The 19,590-nt window shown below is 42.8% G+C and overlaps 1 protein-coding gene across 3 annotated transcripts in view; it reads right to left on the reverse strand.

The window, feature by feature from the left end:
* Positions 1 to 19,590, reverse strand: part of LOC138266092 (uncharacterized) — an 896,417-nt gene that overhangs the window by 528,855 nt on the left and 347,972 nt on the right. For all 3 annotated transcript variants that reach the window (XM_069214468.1, XM_069214470.1, XM_069214469.1), the window contains exon 18: positions 9,026 to 9,227. In XM_069214468.1, the coding sequence (XP_069070569.1) occupies positions 9,026 to 9,227 (202 nt within the window). The remainder of the gene's footprint in view (positions 1 to 9,025; positions 9,228 to 19,590) is intronic.

The following is a 19,590-nucleotide window of genomic DNA, read 5'->3' on the forward strand; positions in this document are numbered from 1 at the left end:
ATGGTACCTAGATAGCCAATGCAAATACCTCAAGCCCCAATGGAGCAGCAACAGTTGATGCTTACTCAACAGGTCACATGTCAGAGACAAAACAGAAGTAGTAACACCGTGCACTGATTTCCATTACATAGTGAGAAAGAAACAAACAGTGACTGGTTGAGTGATAGTTCAGATGCATGCTTGCAGTGTCCCTAGAGGTAGATCAGAGAGGACCTTTCATGAAGGGAAAAGTGATGGGTCCTAAGGTATCACTTCTGGTGGACACAGGAGCTACACATTCCACAGTGAGGTGTGTAGAAGTTCCAAATTTACCTCTTTCAGGGAGAACAGTTCAGGTTGTGGGGTAGCGAATAAACATTTGACAAACCCAATCACAGATCCAGTACAAGTTGAGATTGGCAACTTCCAGGGAATGCATAAATTTGTAGTCTGCGATTCCAGTCCAGTATCCCTGCTGGGAAGGGACTTATTATGCAAAACTAAATGCTCGATCTCTTGCTCAACAGCTGGGATAGAGATTCAGACAAATAGTGATGATGAAGAAGAACTAACCCCAGAAAGAGAAAATGACAATACCACATGAAGATGACCCATTGATTGACCTTTTTCCAATGTTTAAAGTAAAGGAGCTTAATTCAGATTTGCAGGGAACAGTACAGGAAAATGTGTGGGATCTGATAGGCAAAGAAGTGGGTTTGATCAAGGGAGTGGAGCCGATTAAGGTTACCTTGAAGTCAAATGTAGTGTTTCCGCAGCTTCCACAGTACAACATGCCACAAGATGTCTTGATGAAAGTAGCACAGATGATTGAGATTTTGTGAAGCAGGGAGTCTTGAAAGAAGTGCTAAGCAGCCCATGTAATTCACTGACAATGGGTTTGAAAAAGCTGTGTGGAAAGGTGTGAAGTGTGCAGGATCTGAGAAAAATATATGACATAGTGGTCAAGTGTTGTCCCGTAGCACCAATTACAGCAGTAATAATGTTCCAAATTCCATGTGAGGCAGAATAGTTTACTGTGGTTGATTTGTCACAAGCTTTCTTTTCTGTACCTCTTCATGAGGATAGTCAGTTTCTCTTTAGTTTCAAATTCCTAGACAGAGTCTACAGCTGGTGCAGGCTTCCTCAAGGGTAAACGGAGTCACCATCCGTGTTTAACCAAATCCTGAAAAAGAATCTGGAGTCATTGGAATTGCCATATCAATCGACTCTGGTACAATACATTGATGACTTACCTATTGCCTCCAAAACAAGGGACAAGTGTAAGTACGACTCGATTGCCCTGTTGAATCATTTGGGAAAATGTGGTCATAAAGTGTCATCATTGAAATTACAGTACTGTCAGAAGTCGGTGAAATATCTGGGTCACCAAATTGAGAAAGGGTCAAGAGGGATTTCTATAGAAAGGATTACAATGATATTGCTGAGAAGTTCCCTGACTTCACAGAGAGATGTCAGGATGTTTCTGGGAATGGTAGGCTATTGTCGTCAATGGATCGAAACTTTTGCTGAGATTTCAAAGCCATTACAACAACTGACGCATAAGGACGTCACTGATCCCAAAACATTAGACCATGACCAGATGAAAGCATTCACTGAGTTGAGAGAGAGTTTGTGCAGAGCTCCAGCGTTGGGTATGCCTGACTACACAAAGCCATTCACATTGTTTTGTCATGAACTTGATACTTGTTCTTTGTCTGTCTCAACACAGGTCTATAGAGGTGCTTATTGCCCAGTAGCCTATTTTTCAGCTACCTTGGACCCAGTTGCAGCAGCCTTACCCGGTTGTTTGAGTGCAGCTGCCGCAGTTAGGCAAAGCCTTTGACAATGTGAGGGATTAGTGATGGGATATCCCCTGACGGTAATGGTCCCTAACTCGGTTGAGATTTTACTGACAATGACGAAAACACAGTATTTGACTGGTGCAAGACTGACAAGGTATGAGACAAGCATCTTAGGTGCTCCGAATGTAACATTGAAAAGGTGTACAGTGCTGAACCCGGCAACTTTACTTCCAAGCGATACTGTTGAAATTGAAAAGGAAGAAGACATTGAGCATGGTTGTCTCGAGGTAACTGAGTTGTGCACAAAACTAAGACCTGATATCAGAGATACTCGATTTGGAAGAAAATTATCAAATTGTTTTTGTTGATGGTTCATGTCTCAGAGATGGTACAGGGACATTGAGAGCAGGATATGCTGTCTGCACAATTACAGGTACTTTAGAAGCTTCCTGGCTTCAAGACGTATATTCTTCAAAAGTAGCAGAACTGGTTGCTCTTACTGGAGCGTGCCATGTATCTGCAAGATTAAGAGTCACTATCTATGCAGATAGCCAATATGGATTTGGAATTTTTCATGATTTTGGTCAATTGGTCGCAAAGAGGTTTCTTGACCTTTATTGGTTCAGCAGTGAGAAATGGCGAAAGGATAAAATAATTGTTGTATGCAATATAATTGCCTGAAGAAATTACTGTGGTAAAATGCAGTGCACATCTGAAATCACAGGACTACGTATCACTGGGAAATGGATATGCGGATCAAGTCGCAAGATGTTGCGCATTGAACTTATATCATTCAAACACAAATAGGAGCTGATGTCTGAAGAATACACCACATGTACAAGTTATGCATTAAAGGTGATTGACACAATGGAAGAATTGAAAAATTTGCAGAGTAATGGAGGTGAAAAGAGGGAGGTTGAAGATGAAATGCACGCAGAGACAGGACGAGATATGGGTATCAGAAGAATGGTTCTGCCAAATAGTATGTTATCACAAATGGCCAGATATTACCATGGACAGGCACATATTGGAAGGGATGCCATGGCTAGTTTGTTCAAAATCGATTGGTTCAAGCCTAAGTTTAGACAAGCCGAAGAAGCAGTATGTCATCGCTGTGTTATTTTTCAGCAGTTAAATGCGGGAAAAGGGACAGTGGTAAACGTGAGCCACATTGGAAGAGCAGGAGGTCCATTCAGCAGAATCCAATTGGATTTCATTGAGATGCCTGCGTGTGGAGGTTTGAAATATGTGTTGGTGATTGTGTGCATTTTTAGTCATTGGATTTAAGCGTACCCTACAAGAAAGAATGAAAGCCTCACAGTAGCGAAGCTATTGCTTAGAGAGTTGATACCACGGTTTGGATTTCCAATCTCTTTAGAATTGGATAGAGGAACGCACTTCAAACATGAGGCGATTAAACTTTTATGTGCAGCACTCAGTATTGAGCAGAAATTGCATTGTAGTTATCGCCCTGAAGCATCAGGATTAGTGGAGCAGATGAATGGTACTCTGAAATCAAGAATTGCCAAGATGAGTGCAGCTACAAATCTGAAATGGCCAGATGCATTGCCTTTGGTGTTCATGTCAATGAGAAATATACCCAACAGAAAGACAGGACTGTCGCCCCACGAGATTCTCATGGGCAGGTCAATGAGATTACCAGCAGTTCCAGCCAATGCACTTGTCAATATTACAGATGATATGGTGTTGGACTACTGCAAGGGTCTGGCTGATGTGGTACGCTCTTTCCCTCAGCAGGTGGAGGCCGCAACACTGCCACCAATTCATGATCCTGGGCACAACCTGAGAGCTGGTGATTGGGTTGTCATCCGCAAGCAGGTGCGCAAGACATGTTTAGAGCCTTGTGGCCGTGGACCCTACCAGGTGATCCTGACAACCACAACAGCTGTAAAGTGTGCAGGACTTCTGAACTGGATTCACGCGAGTCACACGAAGAAAGTGGCATGTCCACTGGATCATGAAGAAGTATTGTTGAGAGCACCAACAATCGTGAAACAAGTCACAGCACCTGAACAAGAAAAGGAACAAAGAGAGCCTGAAATTGATCAATAGACTGTGGAACATGGTTTTATTACCCCTGTAAGAGACAAGAGTGAAGAATTACAGGAGGGTGCTGAAGAATCAATCTTGACGGATACAGAATGAGAGGCTAGCTCAGCAGGGGTTCTCCCAGAGTCAGACGGTTCTGAGAAACAAACAGAGCAAGTGCCAGACCAAGAAGGGGAGGGAGTAGAGTTGGATCAAAGTCAAAGTGATTTAACTCCTCCTGAGCCTGTTGCCGGTCCATCAAGAGAAAACACCATAGAAAAGGAAAAAGAGAAAGGTCCAATCCTGAGAAAAATATTGACAGAAGGTTCGAGGAAAGGAGATCATTGGCCTGAGTCATGAGTAGAGAAAAGAAAGGAAGTGGTCATAAATGAAGCAATAGAGGAAGAAGTAGATACCACGAGAAAAGAAGAATTAAGTGAAGGAGAGTTAAGTGGTGACCGAAAGTTGAAAGGAAAGAACAGCAAGTCGAAGATATGCAGGTCCTGAATGGGCATATGCAGCTACAAACAAATGGCAGCCCGAGTTTATGGCTCTTTGTTCCGATAGAGAGGTTCTGAGTCAGTATTTTGATGTAACCTGAAGGTGATCAAGAAGCTGAACTGTTGAACCAATCTGAAAACCTTTTGAGAAAAGAGACTGTTGAAATATAACTGGAAAAGACATTGATAACCTGATTTGACATTGAAAACTGGATGTGACAAGGTGCAAATCGATATTGACAAGGATAAGGGTTCCAGAATGTGAAACTGAACTGTTAAAAGAAGAATATTTTTATTTTTTATTTTGCTGATTTTCCAAAAGTTACTTCTGCTTTCTGATTCTTTACAGTTCATGGCTGAGTTTAATAATCAAGTTAGGAATGCTAAGCGCTGTAAAAATTTAAGCATTAGATTGGCAATTATGTGTGGGATTTTGTTTATTGTAGTGACTGTGGGTATGTCTGTTCTTGATGCGAAAGGTGCCATCCATACTACTGCTTTTGAAACTACTACACTAACAGCTTTGGAGAGGTTTAAGTCAGATGAGAAATATTTGCATAATTATACTAATGCTCAAGGAGAACTTTCTTCTAATGTCTTCTATTGGTTGCTGAGTGAGTATGTTGAGACGATGGATGAAAAGGATTGTCTCGTGTGTACGCAAATTCTTTCGACAGTAGAGGAAGGAGTTGCGTACCACAGTCTTCCACTAACCTAAGGGATAAGTTGCAGCCTGATACTAACAAGGTTCTATGATCAAGAGTATATACAGTATTTTTACTCTAATTATGATGTAGTGTTTTCATTTGTTCCTATCATTAGCTATCTGAGTAGAGTAGTTAAGGATAATTATATAGTATTGGTTAGAGGATTATTTGAGCCTACACTAACGTTTGGAACCGCATATGCACACAAAAATAATCTCACATGTTTGCTTACACCTTTAGAGAAAAGCTTTTTGGGGCATACTGATGATAGGAGAAAAGCATTAAAGGAGAAATTAGAAAAAGGCTTAGAGAAAAGGACTTACAAGAATGATTATGCTTATACCGCAATTAAGACACAAGGAAAATTAGCTTTAGATGCATCACATGTAGAGAAGCTTTGTATATATAGGCCAACATCGCAGACTGACACTCAATTTGTGGGAACGAGTGAAAGTAGGCATGTGTTTTTGTTTCAAAGTAAATGGACTTTTATGTTGAATGGTCAGGACCCTGCGATTCCGAAAATTTACTATATTTGTGGACTTAATGCTCATTACCATCTTCCAAGAGGATGGTGTGGGACATGTTATTTGTGAATAGTGTTCCCAAAGATTTACCAGCTAGGGGACTTGAAAAGGTTTCAGAAATTGACTGAATTAGATCATAAAAGACAGAGGAGGGAAACCTCTTCTGCGATAGTGGGAGATATATTTGGTGAGGTGATTCCTTCATTAGGAGTCATCCTGAATTCGATCAAGATTAAAAAATTGTCTACTATTGTGGTTAACATGCTGACAAATTTTACAGGGGCAATACTCCTGATAGATACTGAATTGGCTGCGGGTAGAGCTATGACTCTTCAAAATCGTCTTGCTTTACACATCCTTCTAGTGAAGAACGGCGGAGTCTGTAAAATGATTAACTCTAGACATTGTTGTTCATACATCCCTAACAATAGTAAGGAGATAAGAGACTTACTTACGAACCTGGCTAACTCAAGGAGTAATTTGAAGGAATGGAAGGAACCAGGTGTTTGGGAAAAGGTAGGGAAAGGATTTGCTTCAGTGGGGAATTGGCTTAGTAACATTTGGAATGGGGTATTACTAAAAATCATACAGGGAATAATGATTGTAATTGCTTGCATATTAGGAACATGGGGATTATGTAAATTGTGCCAAAAGATAAAATTGAGACGATCTAAAAATAAACAGAGGAGGGAAGAACGAAATAGATAAAGAATCTATAGGGAAGATTTAAGGAGAAGACAAAATGCTGAAGAGACAGAATTGTGAATGATAAAAGGAAAAAGTAGTGTGATTAAATATTTAGTCATCAGAGGAGGGATTGTTTATGCATTTTGAATAACGAAAAATGTAGAAAATGACTGATGTAGAAAAATAATGTGCACGTTTGAAATTGTGACCTCAGAGAGTGGTAGCCAAGATTCATTAATTATATTAAAAGAATGACTAACATATGTGAAATATTAAAAATGAATTAAAATAACGTAGTAGTGTGTCATAATGAGAGATATAACTTATGTTTTGCAATATATTGTAGACGTTAACTTAGCCAAAGTCGTGGCCTAGTTTTGCCAGGCCTCATGCAGAAGCTGAATATTAGCGTTCAATGAAAAGATGCTGACAAATCAGACTAACCATGAACTGTTCATTGTCTAATAAAATTTGCTTAGCAGAAACCTTTGCATGGACCGACGGACAGGAGACGATGGAACTAAATTGTAGCAAGTAGTGTGTAAAGCGCTCAGAGCGTACTTTCCCAGGACTCGACACTGACTGGAGAGGAAGATGCAACATTTTCAATACCTGACGAGCCGGATGATGAGGACATCACAAAGTGAACCAATCAACAATCTGAGAACTGTGTAATATTAGAATTCAGAGATATGAATTGTGAAAGCTATTGGACAAAGTAAAATTGTGTGATTAATTGACCAATTAGGAAATGGGGGATAGTCTGGGTGACTTTGATATAATGCCGTGACAAAGCAAGAAAACCTCAGAGGGAGAGAGATAGAGAGACGGATGACGAGATTCTCTCATTGGGCTCATGCTCATGAGAGCCTGATGTGATGCCTATCGCTTGATCACCGGAGGACGAAGACTGACTTGTTGCTGATCCATACCGAGGATAAGTAGATATGACAATGTGACTGAATTAACTTTTGTGCCTTTTCTTTCTAGGTACCAACAGAGCTGTTTAAATAAGTTTACTCTTAGCTAGATGTTTTTCCAAATTCATGTTCTAAACTGTTTTTGCATGAAGTCCCACATGCTGATGCTAATCTGGGTTAAGTGAGGTCCCAATGATATTGACAAAGACAGAGACAAATGATTGACAAACTAATTTGCTGAGCTCTGCTACTTATGTTGACTTATTCATTCCGGATTCTATTGTTGACTTATGCTACTGCTTTAGAATGTACTCTGATGCAAGTTTTGATTAGGCTATGTTTTTGGCGCCTTTTAATGAATTAATACAGATTTGTTGACATGAATAAAACTTGAACTAATTTTCATGAATTAGTATTGTAAACAATAGGGAATAAAACTACTAAAATGAATAGTGAGTTGTGGTTATTCATGACTGGATGGTCATGGGGTGTTATGTTTTTGATTAATTGCTGATGATGACTAATGTTTATTGAGTTGCGTATTAATCATTTGTGTGACAGCCATTAGCCTAGCTAGGATACTCTATGCAAATCAAAAGATTCATCGACCTATACACGTCCCCCCTGTAAGTTTACTTACTAAGGACCAGGTGCGCTAGCACTGGCAAGTCAGTAACCACATTTTTCGAATCACTGCTGACCCCCGCTGGGCAACCCAGGAGACCCTTCCTCAATGGTCTAAAGTTGTACCCGAGTCTGCTGAACCCAGGTGTTTCATCTGAGTCCAGATTGGTGGAAAAAGACACACACCAGCCTTCACCAAAGGATAACGCTGGACCTGCTGTGCCCCGAGTTCGGTAGCCTACCTGCTGCTGGCCTTCTACTGGCTCAAACAGGACTTCGGGCAACACCAACCCTGTGGCCAAAGTCACCCCACCTTACCTGTGGATCACAGAACAACTGCAAGGACACTCCTGTTGACCAATAACAGTAACAGGGGTTCCCCAACAGTTCCCTGGCATTGGAATGGAACACGTAAGGCACGACAAAACAAACAGAGAACAACCCACCTCCAACTCGATGTTCTCATCGGATGAGTCACGAAATACAATAAACCTCACAAGTGAATTTCTACATTCAAAACACCTTGTTACTTTTGTTTATTCAAAATTTACTTGTACAATTTAAAAAATGATTTAGACAGTAACATATTGAAGCTGCCCATTCCCCCAACAAATTATTAAACCCAAGCTCACAACCTCAATGCATACCATTCACACCCAACAAATCATAATCTGTGTTTCACCTTTCCACACTGCTGATTTTTCTCCCCCTTCGTATCTCAGCCGCTTTCAGTCCTCACTACTAACGATTCATCCATTGCCAGCCACCTCACTGTCATTATACACTTACCAAATCTTGTAGAACTGTGCTGCTAGCATTACCATGCCAAACAGTGGCTGTCAGCCATCTTGGATTATTTTGTATAATTCAGAGACGATTGGAACATTGAATCTAGGTACAACATGTCAGCCATTTTAGAACAATAAAATATTGTTGTAAAATGTTTAGATGGTTTTCATGTTGCCTCAACATGCAACATGACAGTTTCAGTTTTTGGGACTTACATAAATAACAGTCTAGGAAGGCCACCCACTGCTATTTGCTATATCAATGTTTGCACAACAATTCTACAAGTATTGTCAAGCACAATAAAGGCAACAAACAAGCAAAGCAAAAAAATATCCGTTTCCTTTGTCACCACTTGTTTAAGTCTGTATAAAATACAAGGTGAGTACTCTAGTGGTATTCAGCCCAATCTCTGTACATTTATAGACTGTATCACTAACTTACATGGAATCTGCCTGTGTCAGCCTGGGACTGAGCCAGCGTACAAGGGCAATCGATAATATTTTCCAGGAAATTTGGCAGCTTTCTGTCTGCTTGGTACCATTCTACACACTTGTTCTTCGCCCAGGAGGCAGAATCTTTCCGAAAGTCATTTCCAAGATGCCAGGCCAGTGCATGGTCTGTACTCCATATAGCAAGGACATTCCTACAGAGGAAGGAAGGGACAGGTGAGAACATAAATTCATAACTGAAAAAGTTTAAAAAAATAATAATCACAGAGACTGTTAAAGCTTTAGTTGGCAGTACTTGAGTATCTAAGATTGTATATGGGTATAATGAGACTGGGTATGTGAGCTCGACCTTGGTCACAAACAGATCTTCAAAGCATATGAGGTCTGTCCTATAGGCTGATGAAAATATCGGTGTGTGCCATATCATTCCTGCTGATGGGTATTTCGCCACCTAACTGCACGGCATAAATAAACAATGCAACAGATGAAGATGGCAAAATGGCTATTGGCAGGGTGGGAAGGAGCATGGGTGCAGACGGGCACTACCCTATATATAAAAAAAAATAACCGCAGGGAAAACATCCATGATTAAAGAACATCGGTGTTTGCCCCGTGGTCAAATATCTGCATATAAGGAATGTTAATGGGTGAAAGGGCTAAACTTGGGCATTACAAACTATGACTTGGGGGATCCGCAGTAGTACTCCTGAAGTCCTGGAATGGCAAAACATTCCTCAACACTGTTAGTGAAGAAGTGCTATAATAATCAGGAATATGTGCAACAAAAAAAGTATATAGCCTTTCATGAAAAAGGCTTTGTTTTGTATGTATAGCTCTCGTTTGTTGGCGGATATCAAGAACGTGTTTCTTATCTTTTGTGCACTATAAATATTGTGTCCAGTACTGATTTCTAAGGACTTGCATTTGAGCAATTGCTGCTTATCATACAATTACAGCTTGTTTCCAATTTTAGACATCCTGTTAAATTCCCCCTCTTAAAAGGGTTTTAAGTGCTCTGCTCTAACCTGGGGTAAGGTGCTGTTCTAGTAAAGATTTAAAAGGCTCGCCTTCATTTTTAACTTCTGCAGGGACAGTAAATGGAATTTGTATATTGAAAACATAATTAGGCCCTCGTGATAAGTGATTTGGGATTAATGAATTCAAATTTTCACACAGGAATAAACAGAAATCAATGTTTGTGCACTGATTCCTGCAGGGTTTGCACCAAAGTCTTTTCGAGGTGTCCTGCAAAAATATGCATGGGAAAAAGGCAAAGGAGTGGATTTTCCCCAACTTTTCTAGTTCTGATTAGGGTAGAAACTCTCATTCTGCTCGAATCGGATTTACAATGGCATTCGCCATAAATTACCTATTTTTTTATTTAGTGCATAAGTGGCTCCGATTAACCGGACAAATTTACTCCTGATGTTAGTTTTATGTTAATTTTTAATTTGGATGTCACATCCCTAACAATTTCTTGTCAACGTTCCTTTCTTTAAGATTTTGCTCCCCGTACACACTTGATACAGTAAAATGTGAAATCCTGCAGAAAACCTTATTTTCAGGCAACCAGACCTAACACAAGTCTTTGTTATTTTTATATATATTTTATTGTTTTTGAGGAACCAAACAAATATAGTGAAGTTTGTACATCCTGATGTTTTAAGGAATATTCTTTACAAACATCCATCATCATTCATATTCTAATATACAACACACTATTGAGACATCGTGCCTTAATTCCCTTAACCGTTATCCCCTGTATCACTGAGCCCTGGACAAGGTTCTTAGGTTCCTGTATGTATGTATGGTCAAAGGACTAATGTGTTTACAATAGCACTTTGTTAGATGGCGATGGGGGATTTGGAGGCTGAATTTCTGTTTCCATTACTCATTTGCCCTCTTACATCCAGCATCTCCATCTAGGCCATGTGATCAGGATAGTGTTAAGAATGCTGGCGGCCAAACAAATTTTGGGACAAACATATTTTGAGAGCCCTTGTTCAAAACAACGTTGAATTTATGATTTATTTTCGGCTAAATCACAACCATTAAATTATGAATTGAAATTTCAGAAACGTTAAAAAAGACAAATGGTAGATAAATAATCTGCTAGGACTCACCAATATTCTTTCACATCCTACTTTCCCTTGATTTGCCCTTATACTGCATAGAGTCACATGCAGCACAAAGATTTTCATGGAAGTGGGGCAGTCCGGTAGGGGGCTGTGGTATACGTGCAAACATTCTATGCCCAAAGTACGTAGGATTTTTCACTTTACTACTATGGTAATTTGCATAATGATTACATCACAGAGCCTGAAATCACATGATCTTTGACCTGACCATATAATCAAAGGAAATTACTACAATACATGGCACTTGAAATAAACTGCAGGAAACGAGTATGTAATCTTTGAGTCTGAGGACATCTCTATAGTGTAGAACGCTGAGGTGAAACTCATTGAAATAGCTTGTCGTGCACCATAAAACATGGTAGCAGATAAAGACAGCAAATCCCATCCAGTCTACCCATTTGCTAACCATTGTTTACACCAACTGTGTTCTCCTGCACTACCTCTGCTTTTTTCCGATACTTATCCTCCTGTACATCTTAGGGCATTTAGGGGGTCATTCTGACCCTGGCGGTCTATGACCGCCAGGGTCGCGGATGACTGAAGCACCGCCAACAGGCTGGCGGTGCTTCAAAGCCCATTCCGACCGCGGCGGTAAAGCTGCGGTCGGAAAACCGGGTCCGGCGGTTTCCCACCGGATTTCCCCCAGCTGGGCTAATCCTCCATGGCGGCGCTGCAAGCAACGCCGTCATGGGGATTCCGACCCCCTTCCCGCCAGCCTGTTTCTGGAGGTTTTCACCGCCAGGAAGAGGATGGCGGGAACGGGTGTCCTGGGGCCCCCTGCACTGCCCATGCCACTGGCATGGGCAGTGCAGGGGCCCCCTTACAGGGCCCCAGCATGCTTTTCACTGTCTGCTTAGCAGACAGTGAAAAGCGCGATGGGTGCAACTGCAACCGTCGCACACCTGCAACACCGCCGGCTCCATTCGGAGCTGGCTTCAGTGTTGCAGGCCGCCTTCCCGCTGGGCCGGCGGGCGCTAACAATGTTAGCGCCCGCCAGCCCAGCGGGAAGGTCGGAATGGCCCCAGCGGTCTTTCGACTGCGGAGCGGCCATATGGCGGTTTCCGCCTGGCGGCCGGCGACCGCCACCCGCCAGAGTAGGAATGAGGGCCTTAGTGTACCATTTTCAGTCTTTTCATTACTTTCAAACCATATATGGTCTCCAGCTTCAACCTTCCTCACACAGAATAATTATTGTCATTTTCTTGTGCCTTTTAAGAAGCTCTTAAAAAGCTTACTTTCTGTATGCAATGAAATAGAGGTGGGAGAAAGTAACTGTTTATTGAGAGGTAATGAAGAAAAAGGGGTATTGGTGACACAATATACCTGCCTTCTGCCTAAGATCACACAATTTGGTTAAATGGGAAAGCCAGGATTAATCCCATGTTTCCAGGGTTCACTTTGTACAAATCAACCACTAAATGGGTATCTATTTGTCTCTCATTTTACCTCAAATGTTAATGCTTTGTTTTTAACATTATGCAATTCGTCAGAGCGAGAGTGGCAGCCAGAAGCCACATGAACGTTTTACTCTTTTTCGCCTTAAGGTTCAAAGGAGACCTTTAATTGAGCCAGAGCCTGGCATCTGGATCGAGCTTTAAGTGGCTCATCCACCTCTACAATGCAGGTTTGTGAGAAAGTATGATGAATTACTGTACTTTGAGAGGTAAAATAGGTCCTCGTGCATTGCATCGCAAGCATTCCAGAGGTGGCAGAATGATAACACCAAAATCAACAGTATGAGGTGAGAGGGAAGTTTTCTTCTGAGCAAAGCCAAAGCCCACTCTGCACATTTCAAGGAATTGTTAATAATAGGTCTTGCAGATAACTACCTATAACTTAACTTATTTACTCCACTCAGAGATCAGGGGTGTGCAAACTTAATTATGCAAGTTTTGCATTGTTCCTTGCTTATTGCCCTTCCTAGAATTTCCTAATTTTCCATTGATTTTCTTTAAAAGCCACAACTTCCAGATTTGTATTTCAATATTATTCAGTGGGAAGAACCTCCCAAGAACTCTTCTTATGTCAGTCTGGCTCACTCACTAGGTAACACTCAGCCTCTACTTTTATACCCCACCACTTTGAAATGTCACCAGCCATTACCTGTGTCTGGAAAGGGTGCTCCTCTGCTTTTGGCAGCCAGTCACTGGATTTCCATTCTGGGCCATTAGCATAATTTGCTCAATGCTCCGCAACCTAAACTGTCATTGTGTCATTGCTCAGAGGCCAGGTCAGTGTGTAGCACTGCCTTTGAGTGTCAAGGGGCATTTGAAGAGAACAGTATATGAAAACTCTAAGTATCACCTCTATCACGACATAGGGAGATGCTTATTACAGCCACTGACAAAAAGGGTGCTATAAGATGACCAATGGCTGACTGGCGATTTATTAGACTTGTAGACATCAAAAGAGTTTGTCTGACAGCAACCTTTTTGTATTAAAAGTCTACAAAAAATACAATGTATATCAAGATACGTCTTTGACTGTGTGGTTCTTCAAAAAGCTATTCCTCCCATGTTTTGGAAGTTTTAATGTTCAATAATTACTTGGCCCATTAGGTCTTACAAGTAGACACATATGTCAATAGATAACGATTTTTCCAATGGAGGGTTGTGTGATGGCATGCCCAAGGATAGACCCAGCTCACTATAGTCTCTGTGGTGTTGAGGTGAACAAGGGATTTCCTTAGGGTTACACTGAAAGCAAGCGGGTGGGGGGAGGGGGATGTGAGACCTATCAACCAATGTGTGTGGATCTGAAGCGTTTTGGGTTGTCTCTGATGGGCATATTGTAGTGAGATATCAGGTCTTCTGACCATCTGCAAAACATGTCAGCTGCTTCGCCTAAACTCCCAGTTTCGTATTCTGGGGAACAACTGCAGTTTTCTTCTGCAAGACACTTATTCCCAAGTGAACAGCTATCACAGTGCACTTATATCTACAGAGATGCTGTATAAACCAACAATCCAATACATCTCTCCCAAAATGTATGTCTACAGGGGTGGTAAACTGCACGGATTGGATGGTGCGGACTGCCAACCGCCGCACAGAATACCCACGGACCTACCCGAGCTGGGAGCCGGGCGCCGGAATTCAGGTGCCGGGAGCCTCAGGGGGCTGGTGCGGTTTCCAGCACTCGCCGCGTTTGCCACGCTCGCCGCACCTGTCAACACCTAGGCGCTGGCCCAGAGGTCGCCCACGGCCCACGGATTACCTGCGGCTTGTACTCGAGCCAGGTGCCTGGAGTCAGGTGGCGAGGACAAACCCCACCAGCCTGATGTGAGTCCCCGGTGCAGCAAACGCAGGGGTTCTAACCAGAAGTGCATGCCTCAGTCAGCAGTGTGTGACTGCTTCTGGGTTACGGCCCTCCTTTTTGTTCCGGACACAGTAGCAGCAGCACGAGTGAGCCGCACAGCGCCGCTGGGTTCCGCGGGCGCCAGGAGCACTGAGAGAGCTGCAAGACGCAGACTGGAGCCGGTATGGAACCACTGGCATAGCGAGAGTCACGGGCAGGGAGCCTAGCGGCCGAACTGGACCAGGAGGACTGCGGTAAGAGGCAGAAGTGCAGCTTGAGTGTTCCTTTGCTCCCTGGTATTCCCCGCCCGCCTCCTTTCCTCTCCAGCGGCCTTTGCACAGTGCCTACCAGCTGCAGAATGCCACCCTCCCCAGCTCTCCCTCGACGCCAAAGCTACCGGCCCCTGAAGGGCCCGCACACTCCACAGACTATCTGCACTACAGTTTGCCAAGATCGTCAAGACCGCACCAAGTCCGCGCAGTCCACCAGTAGGCTGCCCCAATGCATAGGCTGGGAAGCCCAGCAATTCAATCAGCAGGCAACCTAACTATCCTATCAGCAGGTGGCTCCTAGTCTAACGTGGGCCTGTAACTATCTGAACACAGAAACTTGATCCCGGTCTAGGTGGCCCTTGCCTAAAAGGCCTAAGCCATATAAATATTCCAACAGCAGCGATCCTGGGCAGCGATCCTGAGATTTTCTACGCGACCTGCCCCTGGAGAAGACATGTGAAGCATCTCTGGCCGTCAGCTCCGAGAGCAGCACACCTGGATAAGCATTAAAAGACTATTCTGGGTGGCCCTAAGGGTTCCCCATAGCTCCAGAGGAGTGGATCCTTACAAGACTGTCTAATCCTGGCATTAGCAAAGGTACAATCACTGCTAAAAAACTGAGATCTGGCCGTCTACTCCCAGGGAGGTCTTGTTCCAAAACCAAATCCAATCCTCTCCGGAACAAGGGTATAGCCGTCCCAGGGCTGAAATGTAGAAACCAAATCTTCTCCCTCTGGGATAAAGCTCCCCCTGTACTCTTGGAGTCTTTACCTACTGGCAACAGGATCATTAATTTGTCGGGGGACCAACAGCAATCTACCTGCAAGGGGTTAGCATGCCTAAATGTCTCTGAAGAAGTATTTCAGGATTTCCCTGTTCCCCCAGTATCCCCCTCCTACACTGAGACTCTGGCTCCAAGTATAGTTGCGGTACCTTCTCACTATACCATCCTTCCTTCAGTTCATAACTCTGACGACTTTGCCCCCTAAAGGGGAGGGCTTGTATATTGGAGCCATGGAAAAAATCCCCCTCCCAAAGTCACTTGGGTCATCAGTCAAGTGACTTCACGCTTCCTGATCTGGACTTAGATCTATACAAAATATATGGTCCTCAGCAGGGGACGAACACTTTTCAGTCCTCCCCCCTGCCACTGTCCACGGTCCTGAACCTCTTTAGTAGCACCCCCTCTAACGACCCCTCATTATGTTCACATTTTTCAGTAACCCCCCAATTTGAACATAAACATCAATCTTCCAAGTAATCCCACGGATCAAAATACACACGTCTCTTCTTCTCTCCTTGGTCTAGAGAGACTACTTTCATCTATTTTAAATCTTTTGGAAAAATTAATCGGGGGATCCAACTGTATTATTGATACTGTTCCAATCATACTAAAAGAACCAATTGCCAGCAAAAGAGATAACCGCAAATCTTCTATATCTCAACGAGAAGAAGCTTTGGCACTATCTAGTGCCATAGAGAACAAGGCGATTCAGCCTGAGATTGACTTCTGCTCGCAGGCAGGCAAGCCTGTGGTTAAGGCACTCCCCGCGATCCCAGTTCCTATCAAAAGTCGATTGACGCCATTAGATTTATTTTGAATGATTTTCCCCCAGAAAAAAAGGGAATCCTGAACCCCAAAGCACAGTACAAGAGGTCTTTCTGATTTTTAGAGCACACCTGAAGGCAAATTTAGTGTCTAAAGAATCTTGTTCACAAATGCCCACGTGGAAAAAGAAAGACCTCAAAAGGGCCAAACAACTAAATCGAAGGGTCTCCAAAAAAGGTCGGTGAAAGGTGCACTTCCTAGAGAGTCTCCTTACGTCAGAAGAACCCCCTGCTCCGGAGGCTGTCGCTCTACCACCGCAAAAGACACATTTTTTTACTCTCCAGAACAGGTTGCTCCTCTTTGTACCATCTGCGGGCCCAGTATGGTCAGCCCACCCTTGAGCCAAAATCTGCCTCCATTACAAACAAGTACATCACCATTGAATCCTTCTGCACAACCCTTTCGAGCCTCAACGAGGTCCACTTATCGGCCTGTTGTGTAGCCATTTTAGTTATAGCTCCATGCACGTTATTTTAACATACTAGGCCTGCCACTGTGCACTTTAACTTAGATGTATTTTTTTCAGCTTTGCTTTATTATTGTTACAGTAGCCACTTTTACGGTCTTGTTTTATTTTCTCTCTGACTGTTTTTGCCTAGGCCAGCACTCTGTTCTCAAACAAGACATTCTTGCTCACTCTGTGCTTCCTTCAAGGCTACCGCAAGATAGGTTGACGGTGAACGTGGTATAAGTTTAGTCTCTGACATTCATAGAAAATACACATCCTTACGTAGGGACATTTTCTTAGAACACTGGCTGTTTTATTATTAAAAAAAACTTTTGTGTCCCTTACACATTAGAGTGAGATTTCAGCCAGAGAACCACAACTGTATGCTGATTGCTGAATGCTTTGTTACAGCTGTTTTGCAAACTTCAGTCCTTTGCTCAGGTATGGGGGATGATGTCTTCCCAGGGGAACCTGAAGGGCAGAATTAGAACTTAACATGCTGTGCTCTATCATAGCCTAGGCAGAAATGTATTTGTCTGTTGACTCTAGTGGCAATATGGTAGCATTATTTTTATGTTTTACTCTCCTTGTCACAATTTTAATCTTGTCATGCTGTATCGTCCTGGTTATTGCAGTCCACGCTTTGCTATCTAAGATGCAGTCACTTTATTAAAGCATTATTGAAATATATACTGCCTCTCTTTGTCATTGTGTATGTGAGACTAATGTAACTGAGAGAAACAGATGAGACCTGAGTGACCACGGCTTCCCTGAGAAACCAGTTATGTCATGCGCTCGGCTGCCCTATCATGCCTGCCCTTGAATAGAGATGAGGCACTGCTAGTTACCCGGAGCAGAACCCGGATTGGAGCGACAGGTGTCAGCTGTAGTGTGTTAGACTCAGTCTCCCACACCGCAGGCAATTCAGCCACTCAGAATCCAGTAGTCTCATTAGAATAATGAGAGCCTACGTGACATTGCGCCACCAACGTTTGGTCAGGCTCTAATTTTCGGGTCCTCCTGAGTATCTCTGTCTCACTATATACAAAGACACCTCAGTACTCTATATACGGAGACGTCCGTGGTATTGAGGATTTCCTCCTCGGCTAAGTAGGTTATCCTGTCTGATGCTGGAGGTTGTTCAAGCTTGAACTCTAAAAGGATAATCCCCATTTGGCATGCCTTCTCTGAACAAATTTATCAACTATTATGGCGAATCCACAACAGGTAGCAATTGCAGTAAATATGAGACAACCCCTGACTGCACATTTATTGGCAAATGTCCTAACAGTCACATTTGTTGTTGATGCAGAAGCAGCTTATAGAACAGAACTATTGTATTCTTGGGTCACATTTCCAGCAGTTGATGGGAACACAAACACATTTCATCACTATACACTTGCAAACGTACCTGGACAATACAGAGCATATGCATATTTAGAAATACCTTTATCTTATCAAGAACATAATAATTGGCTTAATGGCACCCTACCCCACACAATTTTACCAGTTAGGTCCTCTAAGTAATGAAGGTCCTACCTGGCCTTTATTGGCCACCTATACACCTCACCCTGCAGTAGCAAGTTTAGCAGTAGCTGAGGTTCGTCGCTTACATACTGAATTGATAGCAATAGACAGACGATTAGCACAGTTTGTAATGCACACATTTAATACAAACCCAGCACGTGCTGCTCCAGTGGGACCACATGCAGTGACGCCAGGTATTAACCCTGCAACTGTGCATTTAATAATGGGTAACGAGAGGAAACTCCGTTTTGGTTAGCTGAAAAAATAAATGCACTGAAAGCGGTATTTCCCCATGCGGGACCTCAGGATAAACATAGAATTCTAACGATGTGCTTGCCATTTGGGTTGGTCCCCACAGTAGATAATTGTAATACCTGGGGCATGGTATTTGACGCACTCTATACTACTGCACACGGTACACCGACACTTGCCAATTTACCGGAAGTGTTGAAATGAATTCAAGATGAATACGGGGCTGCCCCGGCCCTGGACTTGGGGATGCAATTAATGGGCAATTTTGCCACTGTATCCTCCATTATTCTAAGCAATCTTAAAGGGGAAGCAGTTGCACTAGCATGCAGCTCCGTGATGTTCCTCAACAGGATCAAGAACGCGAGCTGCCCAAGATTATCGCAGAGACTTATTCTATTATTGGTCAAGGTAGTCTAGGAACCAGACCAACTAAACCACAATTTCAGGGCAAATCTAATAAAGATTTTTCCAAGCAAGCTCTTGAGGGCTTTAAGAAATACTGGGATAAAAAGCAACAAACTCCTTAAAAAGAAAAGGGAGAATCTCAGCGTATGGAGACCCCGCAGAATAGATATAGTCTCCGAAATAGGGATAATATAAAAACGCCTGATAGATATCAATATACTGATACATGCCAATCTCATTCCTTTCAGGACTCATCGGAAAAAAGCAGTGAGAGAGGTGGGTGATGAGAGCAAAGAAGAGAGTACATGAAACCGAGACAAGAATCACAACGCTCATCAGAGGTTTCTGTAAAAAAAGGTAGAGAAACCGCCTCAACAAAACCCCCAATTTAAAAAGAAAAAAGTGGCAGCAGTTGCAATACGACATGCCGCTCCAGAAGAGGGTCTTCCTGAAGAACAGGAAGTGCGCACTAGCACTGCTAGACAGCGCGGCAGAGGTCACAATAGTTTGATGAAGTCTTCTAGAGCAGCTGGAGGTGAAAGCAACTGATGAATTTCTACAAGCAGGCACCCTCGTTATATCACAACCATGTAGGATTGGATAAAGAATCCC

The sequence above is a fragment of the Pleurodeles waltl genome, chromosome 11 (assembly GCF_031143425.1).
Source record: "Pleurodeles waltl isolate 20211129_DDA chromosome 11, aPleWal1.hap1.20221129, whole genome shotgun sequence".
NCBI classification, from domain to species: domain Eukaryota; kingdom Metazoa; phylum Chordata; class Amphibia; order Caudata; family Salamandridae; genus Pleurodeles; species Pleurodeles waltl.